General features: G+C 41.5%; 1 protein-coding gene across 1 annotated transcript in view; it reads right to left on the bottom strand.

Annotated features, from left to right (window-relative positions):
• Nucleotides 1–18,008, bottom strand: part of wwp2 (WW domain containing E3 ubiquitin protein ligase 2) — a 51,390-nt gene that overhangs the window by 25,017 nt on the left and 8,365 nt on the right. Inside the window, exons 5-9 of the mRNA XM_034879800.1 lie at nucleotides 10,985–11,063; nucleotides 9,703–9,854; nucleotides 8,578–8,815; nucleotides 7,515–7,604; nucleotides 1,305–1,479 (exon numbers count right to left, since the gene is read on the bottom strand). Coding sequence (XP_034735691.1) covers nucleotides 1,305–1,479; nucleotides 7,515–7,604; nucleotides 8,578–8,815; nucleotides 9,703–9,854; nucleotides 10,985–11,063 — 734 coding nt within the window. The remainder of the gene's footprint in view (nucleotides 1–1,304; nucleotides 1,480–7,514; nucleotides 7,605–8,577; nucleotides 8,816–9,702; nucleotides 9,855–10,984; nucleotides 11,064–18,008) is intronic.

The raw sequence follows: 18,008 nt of genomic DNA, 5'->3' as shown, positions 1-18,008 counted from the left end.
TCAAATAACATCTTCAAACCCCCCTATAGCCAACAAGTAAACCGCACTGTTTCCCAGCGTTGATCTTCTGACTCAAAACATGTACTGATCGTGCTCACCCCCGAGGTGCCTTGTTGGGGTGATGTGCAAAATCTAAACAAAGATAAATTATGTGACATTTTCATTAGAAGTATTTCACTGGGTTTTCAGTCCCACCAATGTGAGCTGAAGCAGAGAAACTTTAAACCCAGCTGTAATGTGTGATTGACCACGCAGGGATTTACCACCAACACTTTGTAGGAAGTGACAAAACAGGAAAATGCTCAATTTATGAGAATCTTCAAATATATAAGGTATCAATTTACCTCAAAGGAAGACTTTTTCTAAACATGAACTCTTTTGCTTCTCTTGTCTAGAGAAGCGTTTTGCAGCTAGGTAGCGAGAGATTGTAGTCTGGTTTGCTCTTGCGTTTTTTTGTCACCAAGTGGCTGAAAAACCGGATATGTAGCGTGGAGGAAGGTCAATCTTTGACAATGGTGCAATTAAAAGTCTTTTTTTCCACTGACAGACTCAGATTATTATTCTAAGTGTCTGACAACTTTATAGAAAGGATCCAATTCTTTTTAACCAGAAACAGCTCTGAGGTCTCTAGTATTAAACCCACCAGACTCCATCTAAAAAAACAATACTATTAGCGTGTTTGGAGCCAATATATTTCCACACGTACATCGTTAAAATATGTGTTTATTTCAACCAAAACTACAGTTGTGATGACTGGAAAAGTGGAAAGACGATCCAAAACGTCTTTTCATGGTTTTGGTAGTCAGTTTGAAATTCTGACGTGTATTTTACAATGTTGAAATTACTGTTATTTACATGGCGTCTGGTTTTTATGTTTAAAAAAGGATCTTACTGTTGGACACAAAGGTCGACCTCCTTAGAAATCCTTTCCATAATGTTGTAAGACACTTAGAAACTCTGTTAAGGTCAATACAAGCTGGACAAGTGTCCTATTAACTTGCATTGGAGCTTGTTTCTCCACTGCAGACTGCAGAGATCTTGCATAATACTGGACCAATGTCAAAGATTGTTGCTCCAATCAGGTTGTAAAAAATGTATATTAATATTGACAGATTAATTGTATTGAAATAATTAACAATATCCACTTTTATATAATGAATAGTGTAATACATTTGGAACATTTATTGGGAATTGATGCATGTTCATTTGACAGAGCTGTGGGGTACCAGAGACCGAAAAGGTTGGGAACCACTGTACCGGAGTACTGTGTGCATGTAAACTTGGCCGGTGAAGGCCCGGAGTACCTGGTAGAGGAAGCGCTGGCTGAACTGGTGCATGGCGCCCTGCAGTTGGCTGCGCTGGCTCTGCCACTGCTGGTAGTTCCTCACGGTCTCGGCCGTGGGCCTCTGCCATGTGGTAGTTCTGGTGTTGTGGTCCACGTAGTAGAACCTGCCCCGCTGGTCCACTCGCTTCTCCCAGCTGGTGAGACAGAGAGGGTGGGAATGAGAGGGGCTGTGGCTTTCAACAACATCTTTTTAATATACTAAGCATGTCAAGAGTGGGTGGTTGTCTCAAAAAGCTGCACTGCTGATAGTAACAGCACTGATTTATAGACGAGGAACGAACAAAACAAAGCCAAGAAAAGAAAAGAAAACAGTAAGAGGAGGGGGACAGAGTAGGAGGGAGGGAGAAGGGAAGGAGGAAAAGAGGAAAGAAAAGAGAAGGGATAAAGAGTAATGATGTAAAGAAGCATGAAAGACATGGAGAAGGAAATCAAGAGGAGGGGAAGAAAAGGATAGATTAAGCTGCTTAGATGGTAAAATCAAACTATCCCTGAACACAGAATGTACTTCATTATACGATGATCACTGAGGTTAGAGGAAAAAAACAGATACCAACACTTATTTACACTAATTTTGGCTTTAAATTAAAGTTTTAGAGCTGAGCATTTGAAACCAAAAAATCCAAACTTGCACATGATCGGTGATGAGCTGGTTAACTAGTCCTATAGCTCCAGGAAACCAACTTTTCAGGAACAGCCTAATGCTGCTGGGTATTCTCGCGGCAGGTCCCCAACTTTAAAAAACTACTTTTGGTTGTGTTATTAGTGCTTTGGCTCAGCCTTAGACGTCATTGGTTTGTTCACTTTAAAGACAATGCCAGCCCTCAATTACAATGATAACGGAAAACAATGGGGGGTGCTAGCTTTCTGAGTGACAATAACCATGTGCGCTGGTGTGTGTTTGCGAGTGCCTGCCATCGACATTACTCACACGGCTCTGTCGGGGGGAGACGCAGACACAAACAGATATACATGGTTGCAAATCTTATACACACACACACACACACACACACACACACACACACACACACACACACACACACACACACACACACACACACACACACACACACACACACACACACACACACACACACACACACACACACACACACACACACACACACACACAGTTCCCTGGCCGCAGCACGTCTGGCTGCTGCTATTCTCATATCTCTGACTTCAGCGCTACAGAATTTGGAAGAGAAAACAGCATCAACTTCCGTATGCTAACAAAAACACACCGTGCAGATACAAACAGGCTTGAGAAGTACACACACACACATAAATATATATATATATAAAATGTACTCTAAACTCCTCTACAAGCAATTTGATATTGCATTATATATAAAACATGAGATTTCATGACTGGTTGTAGTCAATGCACAGAAGTCACACATTTACAGTATAATCATGAGTATAACTGTTAGTTACTGAGTTTCCATTTGAGGGGTCCTACTAGGGGTTCAAGTCCTCTAAATGGGCTCACATTTGTTGCAGCAAAGCTATTAATGCAAACTTACACCCACATTCACTGTGTGTTCAGTGTGAAGAGCTGGATGAAAGATTTACTGCAGGATATTATGGTAAGAGTTTACATGCACAGTAAACCTGCATGAGTAGATATTTATCAAAACATATATTCCTCAAATCAAACCCTATTCATTACGAGTTCTGCTGCATTGGATGTATTTGTTATCAAGTTGACAGAAGAGAAATGACAGCAAATGACATGTTGGATTTAAACCTAGGACAATGCAGTTTAAAGTTGGTGGCTTAGCCACTAGGCCACCAGGATACGGCCGGTGGTTACAAGGGTCTTTCAGGGTTAACACTGGTCTGACACTCCGGGCCAACCAGCTGGCCAGGCCTGTAAACTGAGTGGCCGTCGGAAGAACCAAATGCTGGTTGGAGTGCTAGCCTAGAGGTTAAAGAAGCCAGCTTGTGACCAGGTCGCCGGTTCAATCCCCAATTCAACAGAGTAGCTGGGGGTTGTGTGTGAGTGAATGGGGGCTGGGGCTGTGCCCCAGTAACAAGAGAGATACTAACACAGCCACGGCTTCAGAAGAAATGGGTCAAGTAACGCAACAGTAAACCATATCGATATAAACATTGCTTTGTTTGTGGAGAGGCAGCAGATGTGAGGACATTAGGTGCACCGGTGCGACCTGGGAAAATGTTAGTCGCATTTTCCCAGGTCGCAATGTTAGAGCCCTGTGAGCAAACAGAATAGCACTGGTCACTGCTGTTGTCTGAAAAACAACACAGCCGGGACAAAACGTTGCGTTTACTGGTAAACTGGTAAACCTTGTGACCGCCATATAATGTTGTGGATTTTTCCTCCCGTTACTCTGTCCTCTGTGACTGTCTCCATCTAGACACTAAGCTGTGCGGTGGAGGGAACAACTCTGACTGGCTCATGATCCGACAATGGTTTACGGAGGGGTGGACGGGCTTTGCAAAAACAAACTGGAGTATTCTATGAACAGAATGACACATTTAAAATATCGCTCGATTACGCAATTTTGATCATGGAAAGCCAAAATCGTGATGATGATTAAAATTTGATTAATTGTGCAGCCTTACAACAGAGCAGTGTACGCCAACACCAACAGACTCAGGAACAGTTTCTTTCCACGAGCCATCTCTCTGATGAACAGCTGACTTCTGACTCAGTGTCAGGTTCAATTCCTGTGCAATAACCCAGCAACACTGTCTCTAATCAGTCTGTGAACTGGTTCCACTTAATATTTCTTCATCATTCTCTATTTCAGAGCTGTTCATACTGTTCATATTCTCATATTGTAATACTTATATAATAAAATAATAGTATTTATTCCAGCACTATGCTCCATAATTACAATAACTATCATAATTATAATTTACTCCTGCATGCTTTGCACTCTTCATTGCACTATTGTCTCAACCTGTCTACATTGGTTCTGTCGTTGTGTGTATATATTAGTGTGTATATATTAGAGTGTATTTAGTGTTCTCCTGAATGGAAAATCGATTTTCTCTTGTGGTCAGAAGTCAGGCTCAGTGACACAACTGCATCCCAGGAACTGGTAGGTTTCAATATCTTGCTCAAGGACAATTCAGCAACGCAGATAAATGCAAAAACAGGGAATTATTTGGTTGACGGATAGTCTCTCTGACCACGTTGCCTCTAAGATTCCTTTAAAGGGCAAGAATAAATACTGTTCCCTCTCTGATATTAGCACTAGCTAGTTATTTACTGGAGCCGGGGAAAATCCCAGATCCCACAACGGCCTGTCTTAGAGTCTCTACTTAGTTCTGCTATGTTGTTACTCTTTGGTTGAAAATCATGGATGTTTAAATTTAAAACATTGAAAATAATTGTGATAAAGAACGGCAAAAAGACAGGGATTCATTTATTTAGGCCATAGGAATGTCTGGAATGAATGAATGAATGAATGAATTTCTATTGTTTAACTTCGTCCATCTACTACTGCTAAAATCATTGTGGTTTACAGACAGCATGCTAGGCTGACAGCAGGGAAGTAAACACAGCATCAGTTTGAATTTAGGAGGCCCTACTACTGCTCAACTAAAATAAATGAGTTATGACGTCCTGCGACTCACCAGAGTGGTTGAGCTTGTGATGCATCACTGGTTCCAAACTCTACAGTATATTTGATAAAGAGCAGAGTCGCTCAGAAGCTCTCCTCAGTCTGACTTCGGATGGCTTTCATTATTTCAGCTTCCAAACCTCAATTGCCTAACCCCCCCCCCCTCCCGCCCAGCTTCTAAACAGTTCCTGGTGTGTACATCTGGAGCACTAGCCCGGCATTAGCCTGCTAATTGATCCTCTGAAGGGCCATGGCGGCCAGCAGCCAACACAGTGGTGGATGGAAGTACATGTGGCTCTAAGAAAGGACTTTTGTTCTCCCGGCCCCCACACTCAAGTTCCTTGTATGGAAAAACTGAGATGGGGGTTTGGGTAGAGGGGGGGGGGGGGGCAGGGGGGTAACCTTTTCCTAAAAACAGGCTCTCTTTCCCTCTGTCACCCATTCACACGCTTTGAGAAAATCAATAAACAATGGGTGCAAGTAAAAATGTCATAAAAGGGCTGGACTCTGTTGAGAGAGGGAGAAAACTGTGTTCTCATAATGATGGCTCAGCACATAAACTAACTGATTTAGTACCGATTACAATGTATGTAGTTATAATTATTAATAATAAATTATTAATATATTATAACACACATTTTTTATACATTCTGAAAAACAAACAAGATGGCTTGGTTAGGCAGGTGACAAGCCTGGGGCTGAACTGAGACATCGCTCTGGACACATTTCTGTATGTCATCTTCACATAATCTCCAATAATGTGAACACGTAAAGGCCCAGCCACACCAGCATCTAAAATCATGACTTCATTTAGAGTCAAGTTCTGTTCAATGTAAAGAAATCGCTGCAATCAGATGATTGGCATGCAGGGACGAAGTAAATTTGGCACTGTATTTTCATATTTAGTTGGCCTTTGATGAACTTTAAAGCCCAGTCCTAACTGATGATTTACGACGGGTAAATCGAGTTGAAACTTACATCTACTTGGTGTGGTGGTCTGCAGAGTTCTGAAAACCTGCAAGTTTACACCAATTTGATGAGACGAGACAGTGTATCAGGCTTTGTTGTAGCTGGATAATATATTATTTGTATTAAAATATGAATGAGGTTATAGTGAGATACTTGCTACAGTTTCTAGTAGTGGTGAAACGGTGAAAACGTCTCAGATTCACAGGTTTGTTCTAATGTTGCTCCCTCTCTTATGTCAATCTCTGGCTTGCTCGACCACATGGCGCACCCGCTGTCCCGTCACCACGCAGGTAGAACTACATTTTACAGGGTATACCAGTGTACGTACTATATGTACAGCTGTAATAATTTCCGTGTATTCTGGGCTTTGTATGCCTAATGATCAGTTCTTATAATGCCCTAGTGAAGTGATAAGTACCTTATCTTCTTTCCTTCTCTACACACATCTTCTGAGACAAGAGGAGAGTTGTAATTGCTTTTGTAAATACTAACAAAACATTGTCTCAAAGCCAATTACGGCTACAAGGCTTGTAACATTAATGTCATTGTTTACAAAATTAAACTGACTCCAGTCTTTCTGCTGCTGAAAGGACTACTGTTCATCTCTTCATTCATGTATGCAGTTATTAAACTATAGTTATTTTTAGGGATGTCCCGTTCCTGATCACAGTATGTGATCGGAGCCGATTTTGGCATTTTTTAACTGACTGGGGATCAGCATTCACCCAGATTGCTTTACTCCGATCATGTACATCAGCTTGTAGTGACCGCCGCCTTTAATCACACACGCCCTGCGCCACAGACCGACCCCCAGACGGCCTCGATGCCGCCACTTTCAAACCAACATGATAGTCACCTGATTTTTACAGAAGTGGATTACTCCAATTCTTCACACTTAGCCCTTGATTGCTCAAAGAAACGAGGCTGTTACAGGCCATTATTCTCTGGAGCGGACATCAGTAAGCACAAGAAGAAAATCAAAGATTGACTATTAAGTGCAAGAGCCGTCAGTCGTTTAGTTACCGTCGTCCAGCAAGGAACCAATTCCTTACATAAAAGAACTGTTCTGGTGTTGAGAGAAAAGTCTCTCTTGCTGCACTAATGTAAATGTATTAAGCTTAAGAAACGTGTGACTTACTTGGTTACTTAGTTATTTTTGCATATAAAAAAGGCTCTACTATCTGAGCAAATCTGTATTGGCAGATATTCAATATTGGGGGTCAAAAAAGTTGATCGGCACATCCCTCGTTATTTTGTAGAGGTTGTTATTGTATTAACTGTCTGGTGTTTCTTTAACCACCAGCTTTCCACTAAGGTCAGGTTTTAGTCCAGCGTCTACATATTGTAGTTCAAAATAAGAAGCGCCTTATAGGGCTTTGAAATCTGTTCGAAATAGAATGCAATTCATCTAAACTGCTTTTAATTGTATGTTTGTTGCATGCTATTGTAAATAGTTTCAGACTAGAAATGTACAAAGTGTCAGAGGTGGAAGACATGGCAGATTTCTGACAAAGCCCCAATGTCGACCCAGTACACTGGTTAGCATGCAATGTGTGTCAAACAACCCATCAACAGAGAAAACAGGTATAAAGAAGTAACAGGCATACCCTGGTGGCAGTGGTCTCTCCCAGGTTGTGGTTTTGGTGTTGTGGTCGACATAGTACACTCTGCCATGAGGCAACACCCTCTGCTCCCAGCTACACAGAAAGAAAGAAAGGGTTACATTTGCTTCTACAATTCACACCCTACGTAACTATTAGAATCACCTGTTTTTAAAGATTTCATAATGAATGTAATCATAGCATACATAACCTCCCCCTAAAATACAACTTAGATTATCCTGATTGTCCTACACTAACTGCGCAGTGTGCGTGTGACCAACAGTAACAGAGGTATTATTGTTATTATTATTATTAATCATCTCTGAAGGGATCCTTTTCATAATGTTGTCAGACACTTAGAATATTAATCTAAGCCTTTCATTGGATAAAACAAGCACTTTTAGTGGACCGAATTGTCGATGCACATTGGCCCCAGCTCGGTGTGTGGCAGCCGTTACAGCGTTCTCACTTAATACTGGACCAAATTTCAAAGATCGACCTTCCTCTAAAGCATTTGGGGTATGGGAGAATCTGTCTTTGCAACTTTTTATTTTTTGTCTTTTGATTTGCCAACCAAGACACCGTTATCAATACTGCACATTCACAAATACTTATGTTAACACATGATTCCATATTGTTTAAAAAGGGGAGAGAGAGGGGGGGATGACATGCAACAAAGGGCCACAGGTCGGAGTCGAAGATGTGGCCGCTGGGACGAGGACTAAACCTCTACATATGTGCGCCCCTTCTACCAATCCGGGCACATACATACGTTTTTTAACAGCTATTACTAGCTATTGTTACTATTCTTCTTCACTATCACATGTTTTTGTCCCCTCACGCTGAGCTCTTTTCAGCTGTTAACAAGCCTTTTTTATTGCACAGGTGTGTTTAATAATGTCCTGGCTCATCAGCATGACATACTAAGACCCTGACATGGAACAGAGCTACTGGAGTACAGAGGGACACTACAGAGCAATATTATTATTATTAGCACCTTTTTCTACTTCTTAGCTTTAGTTTTAAGAAGGTTCTGATGCACTTTATCTTTGCGTGCACTGATTCTTACCCTGCCGGGAGCGAGTCTGTTGGGGGCTCTGTGGTGCTGTTGCCGGCCTGCTCAGGGCTGGAGGTGGCTTTGATGCTGGGCTCCGCCGGAGGGGCCGGGCCCAGGGCGTCTTGACCTGGAGTGGGGCTACCGCTGCTGGCAGCTGCTGATCGGCACGACGGAGAGGATGGAGGAGGTGTGTGATGGGCAACGCCCCCACGACTACTCTCCAGCCCGTTAGACGTCAACTCAACTTTGTCTGAGAGGGAGAGAGAGAGAGGGAAAGAGAGAGAGAATAGAATATTTACAACCGATAATATGTACTGTAATTTGTTGTATTAAACACTAGTGGAAGCCCTATCCCTTGAACTGTTTCTGATGACAGGTTTTGACTCTACGTAAGTCTGAATTAGTTCTGCATTAGCAGAGAATCCTGCTTGTTGTGTAGCAACACTATTGAAGACCCCTAACATAACAAGGCCTTTTCTTTTTACTATGCAGCAGTGGGAATGTATTTTGCCCCTTTAAAAATACCGAATAACGGCAAGAATTACTATCCACAACATTCTGAGGTCAAAGTCGGAAACACACCCACTGACCTTGGATTTCGGAACTCTTACAAACTCAGAGTACCCCCGAGCTCAAAATCCAACAAGGCTTCTCTGTGCATCAACAGCGGTGAAAGCTGGAGTAACTTACAGTAAATATCAGTGTTTGGTGCTGCCCGGGAGGCACTAGGATTAAACAATGGTTAGGGTTAAGATTAGGAGTAGTCAATGGTTACAGTGCTGCCTGGAAGTCAACGTTGGGGGCTTAAAACTCTATTGAGCATTATTACCACTTCTATCTTATTTGTGTCTCACTAAATCCGTCATACACACAGTCCTGTCCATCTTCCATCTGTGGACATGTTGTTACGCTGTTTGTATGCAAAACAACGGCGTAATGCATTGTTATCAACTGGTATTGCTAACAATGGCTAACCTGACTTGAGCCACCCCACAATGAAAATGTTGTAATGAAAGTTGTACATTGGGATTCAACTCAGTGTGACGTCATTCCCAGCTCCGGCTTCCGAGTTCTGCTGTAAATGGAACGCACTATGACAAACAGATTAACAATAAGAAGGCAGACTTCATGCTGTACCTGTGCTGCTTCCCGGGCTGATGTGACTCTTGGATGAGCAACGGTGACTAGACGAGCCGGTCCCAGGGATCTGCTCCTCACTCAGCTCCCCGTTCGTCAGAGAGCCCCCTGGGGAGCCGCCCTGAGAACCCCCCACTGAGTGCCTGTTACTCCTGCCAAAGAAAGAAAGACAAACAGAGAAAGAGGGAGAGAGAGAAGAGAATGTGTAGCAGAACAAGGAAAAGTGAAAGAAAAGGAGATGATGAGGAAAGGCAAGAAGGAGGTGCGATGAGAACGAGCAGAGAAATGACATAGAAACATTTTGATATGCTCTTCCTGTGGATCGCCTCACAGCTTTGTTGTTAGACTATTGTTGTTCCAGACTCAGGGAAGTAGACCTGGCACAGGTACGAGCGTGTACACGTCAAGACCAGCACACTAAATACACACACAGAGGTGTCGGCTTCTTTTGTTCTCTGAACAACCTTATATTTTCCTTACACTAAATATAACTTTACTTTTCCGACAATAACTTTTATACAGAGAAAAACACGTCCAGGACCAAGGAATGCTGGGGCCTAGCTTAGACAGCCATCAGCAGCAAACCAGATTAAGCGGCTGCGCTCTGTTTATTTGCCAAAACTAGGAGAAGGAGCAGAAGAGGAAGGAAACAACCATTTGACATTGCCACTTGGTGTGTATATTAATATATGCTTTTGAATGTGTTTATGTCTGGGCATTATGCTTCTCATCGTGGGACAACAGAGATCACGTCTCCTCTGTTCGTACACAACTGGATAGAGTTCGACTGCTTCTCCATGACAGCGGTGGTTTGGACTCTTGGCTGAACTGTGCTTAATGCCCCCCTACAATGTTTAGAGGGAAATACCATCCAACCCCATGCACCCTCACCACAAAGCTTTGAAATAAATGCAGGCTCCACTATTTGTTATCCCACTACCGTTCTAGCCAGTGAGAGCAGCTTCTCAAACCACATTCAGGGGGGAGATAACATGCTGGCACTCTGCATAAGTGCTGCAGTTGACCATACGGGCTCAGGCTCCCTTTACTAGATCCATTTCTTTTCTTTCTTTCTTTTATTTTGATTACAGTAAGGCCTTGGATTTTTTGTTTGGCCTATTTTGCAAATATTCTTAAATATACCATAACATCTGCAAAAAACTAAAATCGGCAAACAGTTGGTGACTGTGAACAGTCTATCAAACAGTTCTCGATGTAGGTGCCTTAAAGGCTCTTTTTTATGTGTGTGTGTGTGTGTGTGTGTGTGTGTGTGTGTGTGTACCTGCTATGACATCCAGCTGTACTGGGAGTCTCCTCGCTCTGTGTCCTCCTCAGGTTGGGTCTTTCTGACTGCAGAATCTCTGTAAAGACACATAACATCGTCATTGTACAGACACAGAAAACCAGCTAGTTATGTATCAATCACAACACGTACAGTATGAGAAAAGGCCAGAAAGTCGTCGCTGCATCAAGATTGATGAGAGTCCAACCTTAAAAGATTCCACACGCAGGTCACCAAGGCCCGTTACTATATTAATGTTAATACATCTGGTTCTAAATTTGTCACAAAAAAGTGTTATAACAATGATGGTGAGCGGAATGGCCTCGGCCTGTTTCCAGCGCGTAGTCGGGAGCTTTGGTGTCCTTTTGCCGAGACCTGGCTGGATCATGCAATGCTGGCGGAATTCAACCAGGTGAACTGCAGATTCTGCTTTATGGTGAATGATGCAGAATTGAAGAAGGGGATGGGATTACATTTCACTGGACTAGTACCTTGTACAATTTCATGTAACAAAAAGAAAAAGATTGATTAATATCTCTGGCTGCTACACCGGCTGAAACATTAAAAGTATTTTACTCTAAAGCTCCCTAAGCAACAAATTGAGTTCCCCTAATACTAGTCCCTCTTAGATCCAATCTCCCCCTAGAGGTTCCATTGGCGCAATACTGTCACACTTTGAACATTACAGAGAGTTACTGGTCCACAGTGAAGAAAATGAGAAAGTTCTAATAGTGTGAGGGAGTGAGTCTCAGGCCACTTTCCTGAATAATCAAATTCATATAGACCTGAAAAATGTGGCATGAGTGTACAGTTTGTGGTTTAACAGAGACCATTCATCCTTGTATGGACCGTGCAGTCTGTACTGGTGTGTGCGTGTGTGTATGTGTGTAGCGGCATGCGGTCTTGGTGGTGTGAGGGAATTTGTGACTATATGCTTAGTTCCATCTGTGACTGAAAACCACAGGTCTACAACATGCTTTTCATTAACACTCACTTTCTCCTCTACACAAACACAGCACCTTCTTATGTGCAAGACACTCACACCCGGCTCAAACAGTATCCATATTTACACACATATCCTGCTATCTGAAGGAAAGCAAACAGGTAATCTCTCTCTCTGACACACACACACACACACACAGTGCTTTTTTGTGGCTATGAAAGGGTTTCTTGTGAGCAGACCCAATGAACATACAGAAAAATAAACCGTGGTCTTGAGGAGAAACTATTGTGTTATAGCCTGCTCACTGAGTTCATCCTCCCCCCCCACCCCCTTACTCTTAATGGCAGCGGTCTAATTACTGGTCCGGTGTGTGTCCTTGCGCATGTACATGTGAGTGCAACCAATTAGCATCTTAAGACACAAAAAAACATCTCAACAACTACACTAAAACTACAACAGTGGGCACATTTCAGAAACTTTAGTTCACTTCTGAGTACTCTGAGTAGCATGAGTGAGACATCTATAATTAAATGCTATGAAGGACACTCCATACATTTACAGCATGTGTTCGAAAAGAATCTTTTAAATCTTTTAAATATAAAAATTGTTTTATATTTATTTATTGCATATTGATCCAACTGAGTGTCCTTTGTATTGTGTTTTTATGTTAGAATGCATCACTTGAGTGTCATAACTAATTTTGTTTTTGTACAATGACAATAAAGGCTTTCTGATACTTACTGATTTCACCATTTGTTAATCTGTTGGTAAACTATTAATCAATTAATTAATTAATACTTATTATTGCCTATAAAACTTTGGAAAATGTCAATCAATGTCCAAGGTGATTTTTTTCCAAGGATATTCAACTTACAATGACTGATGAAAAAGTAAATTCTTACATTTGAGGAGGCAGAACCAAAGAATGTTTGCTATTTTGCTTTAGAAATTATTGAAAATGATTCTCTAAATTCAACTAATTGAATTGAAGAGAATGGGAAATCATTCTGTAGTGTGAACAAGCCATAACTTGCATGGTAAGAAATAGCTTAAACCTGGACCCTGTTTTCCTAGGTATTTTGGTGACAAGTGACTAATAGGAACAACAATTTTTGAAATGGGTCCAGTATTAGGACGCGGTAAGGACGCTGTTACAGGCAGCAGTACCAGGCTGCAGTGTACCCACGCGGGGAACTAGTGCACCGCCCATGTACGTCCACTAACAGAGCTTGTTTCTGCTGCGGACAGGATCAGATTGTTAAGTGTCTGACAACATTATGGAACGATGAGATTGTTCTGTGATGTCACAAGGTGACTTGTTGCAGGAAAAGTGTAGATTGTTATCTAAAAGAATTTCAATAGAAACGATAGTGGGTGTCTGCGCATTTCTGAATTGTGCCAACAAAATGTTGAGCTACACTTTGCACAGCTTTTATAGACATTCCCTTTAGATATAGATAGGCTGAAGTTGTGGCTGGCTGGGCTACAGCTACACATGGATCCTAATACAGTAACTCCTAACTATGCATTGTGGCTTGCACACCATCAGGTCCGCAGTGGCCATTTTGACCAGAATGACTGCTGCCAGCCAAAGACAAGAAGAAATCCTATGCCAAAGCACATTTTCCTAAAGAAAAAATGCAGTTCCTCAAGTGGAGAGCTGCAGATAGAGCGGAGGTAATTAGCTAAAGTCATTAGCTGAAGTTGTGATGTGTTGACCTGGCATCAGTACACACAAAAGCATGGCGGTAAAACGGCAACTTCTTTACCTTTCCATAATCTAGTCAGACACTTATAAGAACAACCTGAGCCAGTCAGTGGCAAAAATTCCACTTTTAGTGCATGTACATCGATGTACATTGCAGCTATTGCCCGGTGCTATTGCATTGAAAGTTGTTTTGCGCTACCAGCTCAATACTGGACCATTTTCAAAGATTGTTGTTCTATTCTTCAGTAAAACATAGGATCAAGGTTGAAAATACCCCTTTAAGATCTCCTTTAACTCCCATACTACATTCAAACTAAGCTACATTGAAACTTAAATAACTGATGCAACAGCTTGCAGATGTGTTGCTGAGCAACTCCAGAAAGAATTTAGATGATCAGACCCTCCGCAGATTTTGAATTAGACACGAATTAGACACGTTTTTATACCATGAGAGAATACAAATGTGTTAACCATTAGAGACTTTGTTCTACTGTTTATATTGTGGTAGTTATCTCTTTGGCTCTGCGTAATAACAACCACGTGTAAATTGTAATTTCCCCATAGGGGATCAATACAGAGTATAAATTATTAATTAATATAACTCTATAAGGCCATTGTGGGCAATGTCTCAAATCAACAAGCAGGAGGGCTTTACGTCCATATTGGACTTTTTATGATTTTTGCATTTATGTAAAAAACATGACTTTGATTTGCAGAGTTTAGCTAAATCAGACATCACTGTCTGGTTATTTTATCCATTAACAGTTTTTTGGGAATATTTTCTATAGCACAATATACATATCTTACTGCAATATAAAATTACATATACTGTACCATGATAGAGAACTGTATCAATTTCGCCCCCTGTGGTCTACACCCAGGGCACTGGCAGTTTAAATGAGGTTTAATAAGAAAATGAAATACAGTTTTATCCTTTTCATTCAGGAGTAACACTGTCCTTGGCAGTATTTCTGTTGCATACAGTTAGCAAGTTACAATTCTTTGGCACATACAGCCAGTCAATGTACAAAGTCTAGCATGATGAGTTCATGATGACGAGTGTTAGACCACAGACCCAACAGTGACTGCGTGTGTCTGTGCTGCCATGTACATGTGGTTTATGTTTCTATGGGATGGGAAGTTGTGTACGCATGTAGAGAGTGTGTGTTTGTGTGTGTGTGTGTGTGTGTGTGCATCTAACATTTACAAAGCCTCCCAATATTCCCAGAGTTAAAATCTTTTTGCTCTGGCTTCTGTATCCTCCGAACTTTCAGTACAAGGGTTTGTTTATGAATCCCGCTATGTGCGCGTGCGTGTTTATATGTGCACGTCAGAAAAGCTGCCAGGGGAAATGAGTAAAACTTCCAAACTAACAGAGGTGTGTTCAGAGCAAGAACACAGAGCGCCTTAACACCACCTAAAGGCAACACACTTCCACCTTTATACACTTTATATATATTCAGGCAGCCCACATATGCCTGCACACATAGTGCAGAATGCAAAACACATGTACATGCACACAAAGAACACACAAGCTCAAAAACACACGCCAGCATCTACACTCATGAGACCATAAAGCACACACATACAAAGACAAGTGCCTAACTTTAAACCCTGGTTTAGATGGCACACTTCAGCCCTCTGTTCACCAACCTCTCCTCCCCCAAAAAACACAGACAACCCAGTCCCCCCACCCCCACACACACACACGACTTCTGTCATCCCTGCCCCTGCAAGCCAAGAGAGGAAATCCCCCCCCACGAGGCACACTGCTTCGGGATCACAGGAGGCGATTGTACTACTGAGCTGCAAGCAATGAGGCTAAATTACGCAATTCTCAGAAACAAATAAGACAAAAGCATGCCTGATGTCTGTGATTTTGAATGTGTGTGTATATGAATGTCTCTCGTTGGGGTGTGTGTGTGTGTGTGTGTGTGTGTGTGTGTGTGTGTGTGTGTGTGTGTGTGTGTGTTAGAAGTTTTGAGAGGAGGGCAGTGGGGCTCCATTGATTTTATGTTAACCTTTGACCCGCACACGTTTCTTTAACTGCATTGTGGGGACAACCCATTTACTATGTCCCAACCCTCAATTTGAGTTTTTAAAGGAATAGTTCCACATTTCGAGACCTATGCCTAGTGACTCTTTCCTGAAAGTGAAACTATCCATCAAGTGATAATCGTGCTACAGTGCTTGAAACCAGCATTGGGCAAAAAGTCAGTCACCAACATCACTGGTGTGTCTTAAAACATCGGTATTTTACCAATAGGCACATCCATCATAAACTCTTTGTATCTTATTTTGACCCAAATCTAAATCCAAACCTAGTCTTCCTGGTTAAGTGAGGACTTGCAAAATGTCCCCGTTTAACAGGAGTGTTCTCATCTTGCTGTCCTTGTGGCACAACAACAGCATGCACACACACATAAACAGCCATAATACACCTCCTCTTAACCTCTCATCACATCTAAACAGTCACAAAGGAACATTTATGCAGCCCATGCTGTGGCAAGCCTTGGCCCTTACTGCTGGCTTACTGTGTTCATTCAGTAGAATACACTGTGGGCTCTGTGTGGCACTCTATGAAAGGCTTATGTGTGTGTGTGTGTGTGTGTTAGTTACACAGAGAGGAGATGGATGCATGGACCTGGCTGTGGTTTTTAAGAGCAGCTTAATACCTGTATATTTGTTAAAAACACTCCTAGTCTTTGCTTCCAAACCATAAAGGAAAGTAAAATGTTAGTGTAGTGCTTGAAAGCGGAAAATACTGTTGACCTACAGTCAATAGGTCTGGAGGGTTTGAAATAATTTCTCTAAGAGCTATGACATGAATTCATAGTGGTTTGGGAATTGTAACACATGCGCATGGAGATGAAGTGATCTTTAGTGTCAGTGTTAGTTTAATGTTTAATGAATATAGGCTGTTGAAGGCTTACATGATAGCAATAGTGCAGCTGTCCAGTCAATTTTTTTGCATTAGCGTTACTTTACGTTTAGCAATATTGTTGACAGGTGATTCTTTGCAGAACGGAAACACTTCTGACACACTATTTAAACAAATGTAAAACTCCCAGGCTTCACTAAAATAAATAAATACACTTATCGGCTTACCTCAAAGGTCCCACATTGTAAAAAGTGAGATTTCCATGTCTGTTTTAATTATGAAGCAGAATGAGGTGCTACAGTATATAAATACTATGAAAGCATCAAAGATTTAATTCCCTAAGGAAATGGTCACAGCCCGTATTGAGAAACGCTGTCTTTAAATGAGTTGTCAGGACTACTGCACGGTTGTACTACTACTATACGTTACATAGATAGAAAGTGCCGTTACAGTGCGTAACAGTCATTCCCAAGCTGCAATAACGGTGCAGAGACTCAGATGCCAAAGACCCGGAAATGCTGACCAATCAGAGCAGACAGGCGCTAAAATTGAGTTTTCCAGTCAGAGGGTGAATACAGGTATAATCAAACAGACAGTATAAAAAAATGTGTTTTATGGACACTAAAGCATGTAAAAATGTTCTAGTAGAAACCAAAAATACAAGTATGAACCTGAAAATGAGCAGGACGTGGGACCTTTAACCCTTATGCAAACTACGTTAACTGGGTCCATGCATTGCCAGACCTATCTCCACAGTCCCATACGCAGCGACGGTGGCTCTATAAAGTCTCGGGAAAAAACTTGTTTTGGTGGAACATTTGCACCCCGTAAAAGCCACATACAATATTAAATGAAATTGTTCAAACAATACAGTAACGTGAGATATTTAAATAAGCTATGGTGTAAGAGTAGGCTTTTTTCAAGTGGTGGAAACACTCAAGGGTGGAAACACACACATATGCATGATCCCTTTAATATATCTTCGCTGTGAAAACCCACTTTTCAAAATGCAAAGAAACCGGTCTTGATTTTAGCTTCACCCTGCATTTTTGAGTTTTTTATGAATTTGTTATGAATTACATTTACTTTCATAAAAGTTCCCTAATCTAATACAGTATAGTCACAGTTTGATAGTTTTTTTCTTTAATAATATTGTAGCGCTGTTTTCAGCCCCCTCGGGTTTTTTATGTTGAAATGGGTGTGTATTTTAATTAAATCTACTTTGCTGCACCAAATTCTCCTCCTAAACTACCTAAAAGCATCATTTAGCTTTGATCCCTTCTTTAAAGGAGTTTTTTTTATTTTCCATCAAATATTAAAATCTCCACTGGAGTTTTTTAAACGACAGCTGTGATCTGTGAGTTTATGTGCACACGGCCTCAGTGTGATTGCCTCTCTAGGTGCTTCTCTGTGCATTATTGTGTTGTTAACATCACCTGTGTGTGTGTGTGTGTGTGTGTGTGTGTGTGTGTGTGTGTGTGTGTGTGTGTGT

The sequence above is a fragment of the Etheostoma cragini genome, chromosome 8, assembly GCF_013103735.1.
Source record: "Etheostoma cragini isolate CJK2018 chromosome 8, CSU_Ecrag_1.0, whole genome shotgun sequence".
In the NCBI taxonomy this organism is placed as follows: Eukaryota; Metazoa; Chordata; class Actinopteri; order Perciformes; family Percidae; genus Etheostoma; species Etheostoma cragini.
Note: the sequence above shows the minus strand (reverse complement) of the source record. Positions and strands in the feature narration are given on the sequence as shown.